This window comes from Capra hircus, chromosome 15 (genome assembly GCF_001704415.2).
Source record: "Capra hircus breed San Clemente chromosome 15, ASM170441v1, whole genome shotgun sequence".
In the NCBI taxonomy this organism is placed as follows: domain Eukaryota; kingdom Metazoa; phylum Chordata; class Mammalia; order Artiodactyla; family Bovidae; genus Capra; species Capra hircus.
Window position 1 is genome coordinate 27,502,938 of NC_030822.1, and position 16,017 is coordinate 27,518,954.

The 16,017-nt window shown below is 37.5% G+C and overlaps 1 protein-coding gene across 2 annotated transcripts in view; it reads right to left on the bottom strand.

The window, feature by feature from the left end:
* UVRAG (UV radiation resistance associated) overlaps positions 1-16,017 on the bottom strand; it is a 320,457-nt gene that overhangs the window by 123,872 nt on the left and 180,568 nt on the right. For both annotated transcript variants that reach the window (XM_018059329.1, XM_018059330.1), the window contains 4 exons: positions 15,749-15,833; positions 13,909-13,996; positions 12,972-13,032; positions 3,277-3,442 (listed from right to left, as the gene is read on the bottom strand). In XM_018059329.1, coding sequence (XP_017914818.1) covers positions 3,277-3,442; positions 12,972-13,032; positions 13,909-13,996; positions 15,749-15,833 — 400 coding nt within the window. The remainder of the gene's footprint in view (positions 1-3,276; positions 3,443-12,971; positions 13,033-13,908; positions 13,997-15,748; positions 15,834-16,017) is intronic.

Genomic DNA, 16,017 nt, shown 5'->3' on the forward strand with positions numbered 1-16,017 from the left:
TGAACTCTGGTGTTGGAGAAGACACTTGGGCGTCCCTTGGACTGCAAAGAGGTCCAACCAGTCCATCCTAAAGGAAATCGGTCCTGGGTGTTCATTGGAAGGACTGATGCTAAAGCTGAAACTCCAATACTTTGACCACCTCATGCAGAGTTGACTCGTTGGAAAAGATCCTGATGCGGGAGGGATTGGGGGCAGGAGGAGAAGGGGAAGACAGAAGATGAGATGGCTGGATGGCATCACCGACTCAATGGACATGAGTTTGAATGAATTCCGGGAGCTGGTGATGGACAGGGAGGCCTGGCATGCTGCGATTCATGGCGTTGCAAAGAGTCAGACACGGCTGAGTGAACTGAACTGGAAGAATGATACAAATGAACTTATTTACAAAACAGAAACAGACTCACAGAGAGCAGACTTATGGTTACCAGGGTGAAGGGTCAGGGGAGGGATAGATTAGGAGTTTGAGAATGACATGTATACACTGCTGTATTTAAAACAGATAACCAACAAGGACCTACTGTATTTTGTAGGTATATCTGTTCAGTATTCTGTAATAACCTAAGTGGCAAAAGAATTAGAAAAAGAATAGATACATGTATATGTTTAACTGAATCACTTTGCTGTGCACATGAAACTAACACACTATTGTTAATCAACACTCCAATACGAAATAAAAATTAAATAGATAAGATTTTAAAAATACAAAGGATGTTGTATACATGCTCAGAACACAATGCATGCTCAGAAAAGACCTGAGAAGACCCTAGGCTTTCACCTCTGGCTAACTGCTAGGCTTACTATAAGAGGTGAAGGCTAAGGCCTTCTGGTTGAAATGAAAGGACACTACACAGTTCCTGAAACTGAACAAAGAAACAAAAGTCTCCAGTGAAGATAACTACACGGGTAAACTAAGAAGACAGCAGTATGGGCACACAATACATCAAGATGTCATCAGTGACAACAAGAACCTAAAGGTGAGGGGACAGAGGCACAGAGGAGCAGAGTTTCTACGTACTAATGAAGCTACTACTACTGCTACTACTACTACTACTAAGTCGCTTCAGTCGTGTCCAACTCTGTGCGACCGCATAGACAGCAGCCCAACAGGCTCCCCTGTCCCTGGGGTTCTCCAGGCAAGAACACTGGAGTGGGTTGCCATTTCCTTCTCCAGTACTAATGAAGCTAAGTGGCTATTATTTCAAAGTAGACTGTTATAGAAATGTTAACTGTAATCCCAGAGTCACCAATAAGAAAATATCTTAAATACACTGAAAAAGAAACGAGATGGGAATCAAAATGGTACACTACAAAAAAATCAATTAAGAAAAAAAAAAGGCAGTAATGGAGGAAAATGAGGCACAAAAAAAGGTCTAAGAACTATGGGGGGTAGGGGTTGGGGAATGGCAGAAGGAAGTCCTTTTATACCACAAATTATGTTAAACAGAAGTAAAGGAAACTCTCCAATCAAAAGGCAAAGATCTGCAGAAAGGAGTTAAAATGATCCACTATATACTGCCTATGAGACTCATTTTAGATCCAAAGACACAAATATGTTCATAGTGAAAAGATGGGAAAGATATTCCCAAATACAGTAACCAAAAGAGAGCTGAGAAATCATGCTAATATCAGGCAAAATAGTTTTTAGGTCAAACTTGTTTCAAGAGGCAAAAAAGTTCATTATATAATGATAAAAGGGTTAGTTCATCAAGAAACAGTATCTGAAAACATATGCACCAAATGACAGAGCCCCCAAATAAAAGAAGCAAACATTGACAGAATTGAAGGAGAAATAGTCCTACAGTAATAGTTGGAGAGTTTAACACTCCATTTTCAGTAATGGACTGTATAGCTCGACAGAACATCAATAAGGACATCTAAGACTTGACAACACTATAAATGAACCAAAACTAACACATACAGAGAACATTACATCTAACAACAGAAGATAGTTTCTTCTCAGATATGTGTGCAACATTCTCTAGGACAAACCATATATTAGGCAACAAAACAAGTCTTAATAAATTTAAACATACTGAACTCATACAAACTATCTATTTCTCCATCACAATGGAATTAAACTAGAGTTCAATAACAGAAGGAAAACTAGAAAATTCACAAATGTGAAAACTAAACCCTTTTAAAACAACCAATGGGTTAACTGAAGAAATCACATGGGGAATTAGAAAATAGTTTGAGATGAATGAAAATAAAAACGCAGCATGCCACAATTTATTGTGGAAGTAGAAGTTTAAAGATATAAACATTGACACTAAAAATGAAAGCTCTCCCATCATTAACCTAACTTTACTTCTAAGTAATAGAAAATGAAACCCAAAGCTAGCAGAATGAAGGAAATAATAAAGATTAGAGTGGAGATAAAAGAGAATACAAAAATAATAAAATCAACAAAATAAAAAAGCGAGTTCTTTGAAAAGATCCATCAATTCTTATTCTAGATCAGTTTTTCACATCAATAAGAAAATAAAAGACTCAAACAGCTAAAATTAGAAATGAAAATAGACATCATTAAAGACCTTATAGAAATGAAAAGGATTATAAAATAATACTATGAACAACTATCACCAACAAATTACATAACCTAGATGAAATGGTATTGTTCTTGGAAACACACAAATTATCTAAAATGAGTCAAGAATATATAAAAAATATGAACAGACCTATAATTGAAACACTAATCAAAAACCTCCCAACAAAGAAAAGCGCAAAATCACATGGCTCCACTGGTAAATTCTAACAAATATTTAAAACAAGAATTAACAGCAAACCTCAAACTCTTCCAGGAAAGAAGAAGAGAGGGAATACTTCAGAATGCTTTCTGTAAGGCCACTACTGCATGCATGTCACTCAGCTGTGTCCAACTCTTTGCAAGCTGTGGACTGTAGTCCCCCGGGCTCCTCTGTCTGTGGGATTTTACAGGCAAGAATACTGGAATGGGTTGCCATTTCCACCTTTAGGGGCTCTTCCTGACCCAAGGATTGAACCTGCATCTCCAGCATCTCCTGCATTGGCAGGTGGATTCTTTACCACTGAGCCACCTGGGAAGCCCCGATACTTGCCTCACAAAAGCAAATTAAACTTGAATGGGTCAATTTTGCTATCACTAGCAATTCTGTCTACATTTTAGTTAAAAGAAATGGAGCACTACACAAAGGATATATAAAAATTACCACAATCTAGGTCACCTTTTATATTTTTAATACACTCGATGCTTCATACTGGCCCAATGTTAAAAGTATATTGTAAAAGGATACTTACTCTCTCTCCTTTTCAGTCAGCTTGTCATTAATATTATCTTTGATTGTTGATCTAGATCCCTTATGAATTACAGGATATCTGAGGGGCACTTGTAGGAAAAAGGAGATCATGGATACCAAATGTGCAGTATAACCAAGGGCAACAGCAATGCTCCCATCATCTTTTGCTGTTAATTCAAAAACAGAGAAACAGAAAACAGCTATTTACTTCATAAATGCAGCCATAAGATCATAACAAATCAATTTCAAGAGAGATTTTATGAGATAATTGATAAAATATTATTCACCTATCTAAATTATATGATTTTACACACATCTAAATATATTAATAAGATTTGAAATTTCATCTACTATATTTAAAACTATTTCCCAATAATTAATGTGGTGAGATTAACATTTGATATATAATCTTAAGAGTTCTTAGTATAGTCAAGTCTTCAATACTTTCTTTCCCAGCATTTTTAATGCCAAAAATAATACCTGAGTCTATTATACAATGTGAAAATTAGTTTCAGAGATTTAAACATTGCATACTATATAAACATCATACATTTTATTCATTAACAACTTTACCAAGCAAAACAGTTGTACTGTTATACTACTGTACAACATTATTAATTCCAAGGTGAAGTGAAATAGCATAGCACATCCTTATAGGGTACATTCTCAATATTCATAAAGAGTGCATTGTTTAAATAAGTCAGTGATGTTTGAGATAGGATAGAGAAAAAAAGTGTTTTCAATAGTAAAAGGTAAAAAAACCACATTGTTCATATATTAATACGTCCTATTGATATAATTTCGGTGGAAGTATTGGAAAAAGAATACATGTATTCTACAGTACATATCTTGTAAGAAATCACAGATTTTTAACTCAACATCTAGATTCTGCTACTGCCTATGAAGTAATAATCATTCAAGTATTCAGAACTGAGAATAATACAGTAAGAAGTTTTAAGCTTGCCCCAAGGGAGAAAAAAGAGTAACTGCTTGGTATATGATATTCTTAAAATACTTTAAAAAGTTCTCTCTTTGTCTCTCTCTCTCTGTCTCTCTCTCTCTCTCTCACACACACACACACACACACACACACACACACACACACGGATTTAACACATACCTGGAATACTTCTGGCTACAGAAAGGCTAAAATGATAGAGATGACCTTGGCTTGAGTATTTCCTGATTTCTAAGAGTAACTTTAACTTCAATTGTTAGTAATATTTCCCACATTCTGCTTTTATATTTAAATCTGGTCATCTAAGCATTATCTTCTTACCGTACAGGAAAGCCACTATTGCCATATACCACTCAGTGCATTCTCCACACTTGACTACCAAAACAGATGCTTTGATCATACTGTAAAAATAGGTAACTTTTATTATACACTTTTTTTTTCCCTGCCAGGAATTGACCATGGTGCTCTATTTCTGGCAGTCACTCATTCATCAAAAATTAATAAACTGGGCATGTTTTATATGCTATTTCTTTCAATTTACAGAAGAAAAAACAAGGTTCAAGAAGTTAAGGAACCTGTTCAAACTAATACAGCGAGTATAGCAGTTGACCTGACACCAAGGCCTTTGTCTTTAAGCACTCTACCATACTGTTGCAGAACGTTACTGTGGAATACATAACAATTTAAACTTGGGAGTCTAGAAGCATATGACACATGTTTATTATTTTAGTTTCTTCACTCTTTTCTAATAAGAGCAAAAAACACATAAAAAGTCTGTGAATCTTTAGTGACATGTTCTCTCAAATCAAACTGAAGAAAAAAAAAATCAAACAGCATTCCTTTCAAATGACTATTGGGCCTGGCTTAACTGACAAGAACTAACTATTTTTAGAGACCATGTGCTCCTGGTTCAGTCCCACTCAAGCACCTTTAGTACTACAATACTTTACTTCTGTTGAAATCTACATATCAGATTACCTTAGAGACTTAAAATTACACTGTAAATTCATCACAATATAATTTAATCATCATATAATATCAGAGCTGGGAGAAGCCTTAGAAATCACTGAATCTGATGCTACTAATTGAGAAATGAGAAAAATAAGATTCAAGTGGTATAAGTGAGTTAGTCAAAGCTGTGTAAGTAAAAACTATGAGTGCGGGAGTAAGAGACTGTATCTACACCCCAGCCCCTGCAAGTATCTCTCCCTGGAATCACAGCTGGGACAATGAGTTCACTGAAAGAGGTTGCTGAATCCCACCTCCTGTTTTCTTTAAGAACAGGGCTTATTAAATTTAAAATATTCCTATTAGTACAAGCACTTGGTCTTTAAGAATCCTCTTTTGAAGGGAGAGGCAAAGAGGAAGAAAAAGAAAACTTTCAGTAAGTAATGAGGAACAAAACGACATTAAATTTGGACTTTCCTTTGTGTACTTTGGGATTTCCAGGAGGTGCAGTGGTAAAGAATCTGTCTGGCAAGCAGAAGAGGCAGGTTCGATCCCTGTGTCAGGATCGATTCCCTAGAATGGAAAATTGCAACCTGCTTCAGTATTCTTGCCTGGAAAATTCCATGGAAAGAGGAGCCTGGTAGGCGAGAGTCCATAGGGTTGCGGAGTCTAACACGACTGAGTGACTTAGCACCCACATGCATATGGGCTTTATACTAAGCTTTTATTTTTCTATGTGACCTACAGGAAAGGATTTGAAACCTTCCAAAAATCAGAGGGCCTCTGAGCCTGCCAAACAGGTCAAATGCAAACTATGAATGTTTAAAAAACCTATCCAACATTAAACACTCAAGCATCTCCATTTTTCTGTATTACTAAAAGGGTAATACTAAAGCATTACATTTGTCTATTTCAAGGACTACATCTACATAAGTAGTAAAAGAACAGAAATTGGTCTTCTAACATTACCTCCTTGCAATAAAATAATTTTGCTTAAATTAAACATAAAAGGGCATCTCTAACAGAATCCTGTATACATACAGGAAAAACCAAAAAGAAATAGCAAAAACTGAAAACTGGGTAATACTGGAAATCAGCTTTGATTCTGGTTATTCACACTCACCATTATTTCTACCACAAGACTCCCCCAACTCACCCATTAAAAACCCTCGGGTTGCTTCCCATTCCAGGCCATAGTGCTCAGTCACAGCCTCACAGTTAAACACCATGGTGTTGGATTTCCAATATTGAAGCTTTATATTAAAAAGCATTTTAAAAGGACCATGGGTGAGGCATTACAGGGCCCATGGGTACTCCAATACCCTCGAAAGGAAAACCACCTCCTGGTAGGGAAGTCACTTTCATCGCCCCAAGACCACTGAATCTCCAGTGGGAAAATGTGAGCTCATGTGGTTAATTATGGCTATTGCTGGCCACGAAACCTCAGATGTCACATTCTGTTGCCAATCACTTTAGCTAAAAAAACTGAAAGGTTTAAGGTTTCCAGCATTCCAAGATCTAAAAGACTTTTTACCTGCCAAAGCCAAAACCTGGCTCTCTGGGGTGTGCTTTTCCGGGAACCATTAATGACGTCCCTAACACCTGATGCAGAGCAGAGGCTTGTGTTCCTTATGCTGCTCTGTGGGTTAAAGAGGTCACAGATGACAGGCTTGTTGGTGAAAAGAAGCTAGAGGGGCAATGGGAGGGTTCAGGGAAGAACAGGAATAAGCTGTTAAGACTCAGGTAAAGAAAAAAAGCCCTGATTAAAATAATGTTTTAATGGGCTTACAAATAAAACAAAATTCTGCAGTTCCCTCACAATAAATATTACCTATTTGTTTTTTTAAATGTAGGTAGCTACATTTACTTGGGGCTGTAGTAATTGTTGTGATAATAAATCTTTTATATAATTTGTCTTTTTTTTTTTCAAGCTGAAAAGACTTACACATGCATTTATTTTGGTTAATTAAGATAATAATGTGGGTCTGATTCATAATACATTACAGATCTTCCTCAGTTTACAATGGGTTTACATCCTGATAAATTCATTGCAAGTTGAAAATCTTGTAGGCTGAAAATGTTAAATGTTTTAAAATGGATTTAAAATATCTAACCTAGTCTTGCCTAGTCTATTTTAAGCATGCTCAAAACAATTACATTAGCCTCTTTTATGTAATCTTTATGATAATAGGTTCCACAAACTCACAATGGCCATGACATTATAAATTAAAATGTCTCTTTGACTTACATGTTGGACAAACTATTAATATTCAAATGCATCCAAGTACAATAAGTGATCTAAAAGCTCTTACCATCCTGCCTTCCCAATCACTGAGGCAGCTGATTTGGTAAGGAACCAAGCACCCACTGATCCAGACAGGACAAAATATTTAAGACTCTAATCATTGCCACAGCATCTATGGAATCATTCCACGTTCTCAATGAGACAGTGTTTGACATATGGACTCTCCTTTCCAAGAAATCATGCCTGCATAAAGGGATACAGACACAGAAGGAAATCTGGGTCTCATTACCACAAAAGGCTCTGTGTTATAGATTACTTAAAAACACACACAAACAGTTTTTTTCTTTTTTTTTTTTTTTTTGGATGAGAAATGTCCCAGTCAATGGAACTCAAGTGAATACTCTTCACGGGACAACTTTCCCCACTTGTGTCCAGGTCTCTCTGCTATATTCTAACAGAAACTTACCCAGTTAGAAAGAAGAACACAACAGATGCTGGGCCACTATGCAGGAGTTTCCCAAACAGTATGAAGCCATGCAATGCAAAGCCTATCCCAGCAAACTTTCATGAATATAACAGAATACCAGCTTAGATTTCCAGCACTAGAGTCTTACTAAGCATGCAGCTGCTATAGAACACTAAAAACTTGCTAGATGTCTGGAAGAGGTTATTATTCAAAACAAGGAGGAAAACTGCGTCATGACAGGAGTAATACGGGCCTTAAAATCAGGCCAACCAGGGAGGACTTTAGTTCTGCCACTGGCTAGTATGACTCTTCGGAAAAATTAACTAATCTCACTGAGCCTCAATTTTCTTGTCTTCAGAAAAAAACAACAAAAAAAGAGCTGAGTATAATTCTTTCCCTCACAGAAGGAATTGATTCTCACAGAGGCGGAATTAGGTAAACAAGACAGCATCATGTATGATGTCCCATGTTACATATTTCTACTCACTGAATCTAAAATTTCCATCCTTCTTTCAACAAGGCAATACTATTTTATCTTTAAAAATACCTCAGGTTATCATCTTCTCTGTAAGACTTCCTGATAGATCTGATTATTCCCACTTCTTTACGTCCCACATAGCTGGTATAAACTTCTAAGTGCCTGACACAGAGTACAAATTCAAGAGGTATTTATTGATTGGCTTGATTACAAGTTAACCTCAAGTGGCCTGAAGTTTCACTCAGGTAGGATTAATGCCTTGGTCACCTCTGCATACCCCCAGCACCTGACACCATAAATGACACACACAAGGCACTCAGTAAATTCAAAAGTACATGGAAGTACCTTGCAGAATGCGAACATAGATTTTAAAGTCCAATACTACCATATGTGCTTCTTAAAACCAATTCCTACAAGTTATGGTAAGTAAATAGGGCCTTAGAGTAAAATTAAACATTTACTTCATTTTTTTAGCAGTAAAAACTGCACTAAAAGATAAACTAATTTTTTTAGGGGAAGAAGGAATGTATTCAGCTTGGATGAATAGACAGGGAACAAAAGCTGGAAAAAATTAGGAAACAAATCAACTCCAGAAAACAAAAATAGAATCAAGGAACATCCCAGAATGAATTGAGGTGATACTCTAAAACCGGTAGTATCCCTGCTTCTCTTGTTGCCACCTCTCAAATCATTCTATATGTAGCAGCCAGAGTGACTTTTAAAAAACATCAATTCATATCATCCCCCTTCTTGAAGCTCTTCAGGGTTTCCCACTCCACTGAGAATAAAATAGAAACTCCTTTCAGTGGCCTCAAGACCCTGGCTGACTCTCCTACATCTAACTGATGGAATTCTTCTCTTTTCTCACCCTGCCCCAGCCACACAGGTTTGCTCTGGTCTGTCCTTCCTTCCTCTCTCTGGCAACTAATTCCAATTACATTTATTGAATGCCTTCTATAGGAAAAGCTCTTTCAAATGCTATCTCATTCAATCATCACAATGAACTGAAGATGTAAATATTACCTCATTTTACAGGTGAAGAAATTCAGTTCAGTTCACTTCAGTCGCTCAGTCGTGTCCAACTCTTTGCAACCCCATGAACTGCAGCACGCCATGCCTCCCTGTCCATCACCAACTCCCGGAGCCTACCCAAACTCATGTCTACTGAGTTGGTGATGCCATCCAACCATATCATCCTGTCGTCCCCTTCTCCTCCTGCCTTCAATCTTTCCCAGCATCAGGGTCTTTTCAAATGAGTCAGCTCTTCGCATTAGGTGGCCAAAGTATTGGAGTTTCCGCTTCAACATCAATCCTTCCAATGAACACCCAGGACTGATCTCCTTTAGGATGGACTGGTTGGATCTCCTTGCAGTCCAAGGGACTCTCAAGAGTCTTCTCCAACACCACAGTTCAAAAGCATCAATTCTTTCATGCTCAGCTTTCTTTATAGACCAACTCTCACATCCATACATGACTTAAGCTCTGAGAAATTACATGATTTTCCCAGAATACACGTATCTTCTCCCAAGCCCTTACCCTGAATTTTTTCAGATATATCAAGCCAATTCCTCAGAATCCTCAATCTTGATGCCCCCCTCTTCTAGAAATTCTTCTCCCCCAGCTGTAGAGGGTGAAGTGAAAGTCAATCAGTCGTGTATAACTCTTTGCAACCCCATGGACTATAGTCCAATTCTCCAGGCCAGAATACTGGGGTGGGTAGCCATTCCGTTCTCCAGGGGATCTTCCCAACCCAACCCAGGGATCGAACCCAGGTCACCAGCATGGCAGGCGGATTCTTTACCAGCTGAGCCACCAGGGAAGCCTGGTTCCTTTCAGCCTTCATATTTTCTGTTAAACATTTCTCCTCAGAGAGATCTTCTCTGATTGCTTTATCTACAGTGAAAGTGAAAAGTGAAGTCGCTCAGTCGTGTCCGACTCTTTGTGACCCCGTGGACTGTAGCCCACCAGGCTCCTCCCTCCATGGGATTCTCCAGGCAAGAGTACTGGAGTGGGTTGCCATTTCCTTCTCCAGGGGATCTTCCCGACCCAGGGATCTAACCCAGGTCTCCTGCATTGCAGGCAGACGCTTTAACCTCTGAGCCACCAGAGAAGCCCTACAGTAGGTTTCCCTATTCTCTAAGATAGCATACTCTTTTATTAAATACTTCTTTTCTTATTTATGGCCTTTATTTTTTATCTCCTTTAAGAGGTTGTATGCTCTATGAAAGAAGAGAATATATTTGCTTTTTCCATCGTCATATCCTCAAAGTGGCACATGCCTGGCATTAGGTGCTCAGTTGATATTTTTTTCAATGAAAGAATATTCTGTATTCCTACAACCTGGCCCAGGGCTCAAGGTACTTATTAGGTTTATTAAATAAATGAAAGAAAGAAAGAATAGGGAAGAAGATGTGTCATGAACTTCAAGACACCATGACCTAAAATGAACACCAAAGCACGTGTTATGACTTACAGAGATGAGTGGCAACACTGTACAATGGAAAACAGACAAATCCCTGCAAGATCTTTACCTAGTTTTGTGGTCTTGAGCAAGTCACTAAATAGCTCATTCACACATTATAAAATGAGATTACACCACCTTTCTTATTGGGTTATTTTGTTTTCTGAAGGATTAAAGATAAGGCAAAATGTCTTGTTTTTAAATAAAATCTTAACAATCATGTGAAGTACGTAGTATGTGAACTAACGTGTTCATACTATCAATTAGAAGATCAACTCAAAGCTTAGATGACTTGGTCCAAAATTCATGGTTTCTTAAAGGGAACCAGGATTCAAATACAGGTCTTCCCATTCCTGTTTCAATCACATAAAAAAATTTTTTTTAATTGCAGTATTGTTGAATGGTAGCTTAGTTGGTAAAGAATCTGCTGCAGTGCAGGAGACTCAGGCTAGATACCTGGGTCAGAAAGATCCCCTGGAGAAGGAAATGGCAAACTACTCCAGTATTCCTGCCTGAAAAATCCCATGCACAGAGGAATCTGGTGGGCTACAGCCCACGGGGTTGCAAAAGTCAGACACAATTTAGCAACTAAACTACCATAAGAGTTGAATTTACAACATTGTATTAATTTCTGCTGTACAGCAACGTCACTCAGTTATATATATATAACTATACACACACACACACACACATTCTTTTTTGTATTCTTTTCCATTATGGTTTATCAAGGATATTGAATATGGTTCTCTTTCCTATACAGTGGGACCTTGTTGTCAGTTTGCATCTACTAATCCCAAACTCCCGCTCCTACCTTCTACCATCCCTTTCCCTCTTGGCAACCACTAGCCTATTCTCTGGAGAAGGCAATGGCACCTCACTCCAGTACTCTTGCCTGGAAAATCCCATGGATGGAGGAGCCTGGTAGGCTGTAGTCCATGGGGTCGCTAAGAGCTGGACACGACCGAGCGACTTCCCTTTCACTTTTCACTTTCATGCACTGGAGAAGGAAATGGCAACCCACTCCAGTGTTCTTGCCTGGAGAATCCCAGGGACGGGGTATCCTGGTGGGCTGCCATCTAAGGGGTCGCACAGAGTCGGACATGACTGAAGCAACTTAGCAGCAGCAGTAGCCTATTCTCTATGTTCCTGATTCTAGTTTTTCTTAGCTAGGTTCATTTATAACACTTTTTACATTATGTCCCAACTGCTTGTAAAGGACAAAGAAAGTAATACACTAAAGCAGTCTTAAATGTTAAAGGATCACAAATAACAGATTCTTTATAGGGAAATGGAAGGAAGTCCCAATATGAACTAGTAATGCTCTATTCTGGAGTAACTTATTCCCAAATAGATTAATGTGCTGCTGCTGCTAAGTCGCTTCAGTCGTGTCCAACTCTGTGCGACCCCATGGATGGCAGCTCACCAGGCTCCCCCGTAGCTCTGGGTATAATCTATTGAACTTCTTAGTAGTCAAAGCATTGTTTACATTAGGAGAAAAGAACCCACTTTGCTAACAATAAAAGTCATCTTTCTACCCAAATGTCAAATTAAGTTCTTTTCTCTGGCATACTGGTAAAGAGATTAGGAAAAATATTTTAAAATATAGCTATTACTGTGAATGCTATTTGTAACATCTTTAATGTGAATTTCTTTTAATTAAAGAGGACAGAAATGACAGTACAACAAGTTTAACCTATGGGAGTGGGAATGTCACAAAATTTAATTTTCAAATACATTTTATGTTAGCAGAAATATAACTTTATAAACAGAGCAGACTAAGGTTTACCCTTTGTTCCCAACACAATTTTTTCATGAAAAATCAAACCAAAAGGACAGGAATATTATCAGTATTCTTGAGAAGCCTACTGTCTGATCTTCTTAAACCCCATTCAAAAACTATTTTAACTTTCAAATAGAAAGCTCAACAATTTTCCCCCCATGATTAGACCAAATATCCTCTTAAGTCTTCCATCAGGGATCAGTTTCAGTTATCTATTTACTTACAATTGGGAAGGGACAGAAGGTTTCAAAACTTTTCTGGAAGAAGGGACAGGCAACCAACATTTCAAGATATTTCTTTTTCCTTGCAACACACCCACATTTCATACCAAATCTTTAGAAGCAAAAAGAAATAAAATACCTTGGAAGTCCTCAGAATTGGGCAACTTGACACCACATACAAAGTAATCTTTATGGTCATTCTGTGAATATAACCAAAGAATGAAATTAATTTTATGTATAAACAAAGAAGCTCTAAATGTAAAAAATTTAGGAGTAAATTCAAAGACAATACTGTCATAGATATAAAATATTACCCTAATTGTTGAAGCTGAATACATGATGATTTATTATACTATTATCTGTATCTTGATATACACTCTAAATTTTCTATATAATACATTTAAAAACATATCAAACAAAAAGTCATGTAAAATTTTAACCATAAAGCTAACTATTCCTTGACCAATTCAAAGCTATAAATGAGAATTTTAAAGTAGAATTAACAAGAGTCTGTGAGTAATCTATCCTACTAGCTTTCCTCTCAGAAAATTAGTCTTTTAAGTCACTTTTCATTAGAAAGAAAACAAAACCACCAAATTTAGCAGATTTAATTCTCTAAAAAAGAATCCTAATAATTTACATTTGTACTTACTCTAAGAAACCAAATTCAGAAACTTAACATCTTGACAGCCACCACAGGAATATCTTAAGTAATACTAATAAATATAAATTAATTAACATATTTGAAGCAATGTGTATGTATCTGCATGCATGTCTCAGATAAGGTAGAAGCTGATAATGCGGTTGACAGAAAAAGTCCTAAAGAAACCAGAAATAATCTGGCATTCTTTCAGGTGAAGATGAGTTCACTCCACCACTAAATTGACAGAAAAAAATAAACTAGTGAAACCTAATGCCAACTAATTCTAAATCTACTTTTTAAATAAATATTAGCTTCTGAATGAATAATAACAGCATATGATTAACACTAGAGCAATGATGTTTTCTTTGAGAGGAAATTTCAAATAGAACTCTCTTAAAAAATATTTTTTTTCCCCAGAAAATCTGAAACTTACCAAATCAATAGGGTAAATGTAGGAAAGCTCAGATAGTAACTGCCTGCAACGAATTGTCAGCTGAGCATTAGTCTTCAGAAAGAGTTCTCTAATGAGGAAAGAAAAAAGCACATTTGTTAAAAACGCAAAAAACAAACACGTTTGCTTGCTTTGTAATGGTTATTTCCAACTAACTGACACAGAGAAAAATTAAATGATTTGTACTTGGCCACAGAAATTCAGAAGCAGAAGCAAGAATAATAGCTAACATGAGTCCTGATCTATCTCTATATACCATCAATCACCCTAACTATATAAGGAGGCCTATTGTATGTATCCAGCACCATGAAAAGATAGGTAAAACATACAAATAATCATTGACTGGACACCTACTACTATATGCCAGGAGCTTTACAAATGGCTTTAATTATCATATCAATGACAACTTATTTGGTTGATATTACTATACCTATTTTACAAACAAGAAAACAAGATCAGAGAGGATCGGTAAACTGACCAAAATCTCATTTAAACTGAGGCCATTTTGCAGGAAATACCCATATGGTATTTCCTCAAAACAGCATTTTACTTTCATTTACAACTACAAATGTTATAACTACCTCAAAAAATAACCTGCTGTCATATTACAAAAATAAAAGAATAAAAAGGACAAAGCCAAAAGGTGTGGCATGAGATGATGCTTTTCCCTTACACTATTTAAGAAACATGACTAACAGTAAAGTATCCATAGAGCATATTACCTGCTCAACTGTGTCAACAATTAAAAAGGAGGAAATTTAGGAAACGCACTAGGTTAGAGTGGAACACAAAGCAGTACAATGCAAAGAGAGCTGAAACTTAAAGGCATCTAGTTCTGCTTTCCTAGTGAACCAGACAAAAAGTAACCTCCACCGCTTTGCCTTCCTATCTGCAAATTGAGAGGATTAGATTAGATGATCTCCAAGGTTCTTTCCAGGTTTCTTAATTGCTAAAGTTTCTTAAACAAAAATGCACAGTGGGATGACTTTCCAGTAAAAGTGAGTGAAGATGACAAGAAGATCAGAGGTGGCAACAAGTTAAGCATGTGCTGCAAAAAATAAAGGGAAAACGATTAGCATTTGTTAAACGAATGTCATGGAGCAACTGACATTAGCTACAGTTCTATCTCCAGTGCATGTGCAATTGGTAGTATCTGGCTGCTTGTGACCCCATGGACTGTAGCCCGCCAGGCTCCTCTGTCCATGGAATTCTCCAGGCAAGAATACTGGAGTGGGTTGCCACTTCCTCCTCCAGGGGACTTTTCTGACCCAGGGATCGAACCTGCACCTCGTGCATTGCAGGCAGATTCTTTACCCCTGAGCCATTGGGGACCATTTTATATTGGACAGTGAAGGAAAAGAATCACAACTTGTTCTTAAGAAGAGAAAAAAATAATGGTAAAATAGTATTTTAGGAGAAGTCTGCTAGCAACATGGAGAATGAACTGGACAGCTGGAGAGACTTATGTTAGAGAATCTGAGAACTGCTGAGGTAAGGCAAGTGAAATGACTAAAGAAAAACTGTAAGCTGCACTAAATGTAGAGGACTGGAAGAGGAGGAGATTCAAACATGAAGTCATGGTACTGACGCCCTGCAATCTAGAAGAACAGTGTTCAGGCTTCCGATTCTGACCACGTACTAGGCGCCCTCATAACTGCCTCTAGCACAGTGCATGATGCAACAGAGGCTGAATAAATGAAAGTGACACTGAGCATATTAACTGGCACTAACATTGGCAGCTTTAAAAAAACACTCGGTTTCTAAATCCTCTCCTCAAAGTAAACTCAACACTCCTAACAACCATTCTCAGTGTTCCGCTTACCTTTTCGCGGTGCACTCCTTTCTCAACTCGTTTAGGGATTCCTTTTGGAGTTGAAGCTTGAGGTGCTCAGCTGAAAATGTACTTCCTAGAGAGAGATGAAAGGAGACAATTCCAGATGTAACACTGCAGACAGGACTGCCCAGTCACAACCAAACAGGCAGAGCCCAGTCCCCTGACTGTGAGAGGGAAATAAAAAGAGTAAAAGGTAAAATGAGGATAGAGGACTTCTGGGGGGATTAACCAGAACAAAATTCCGATTGCTTCCATTT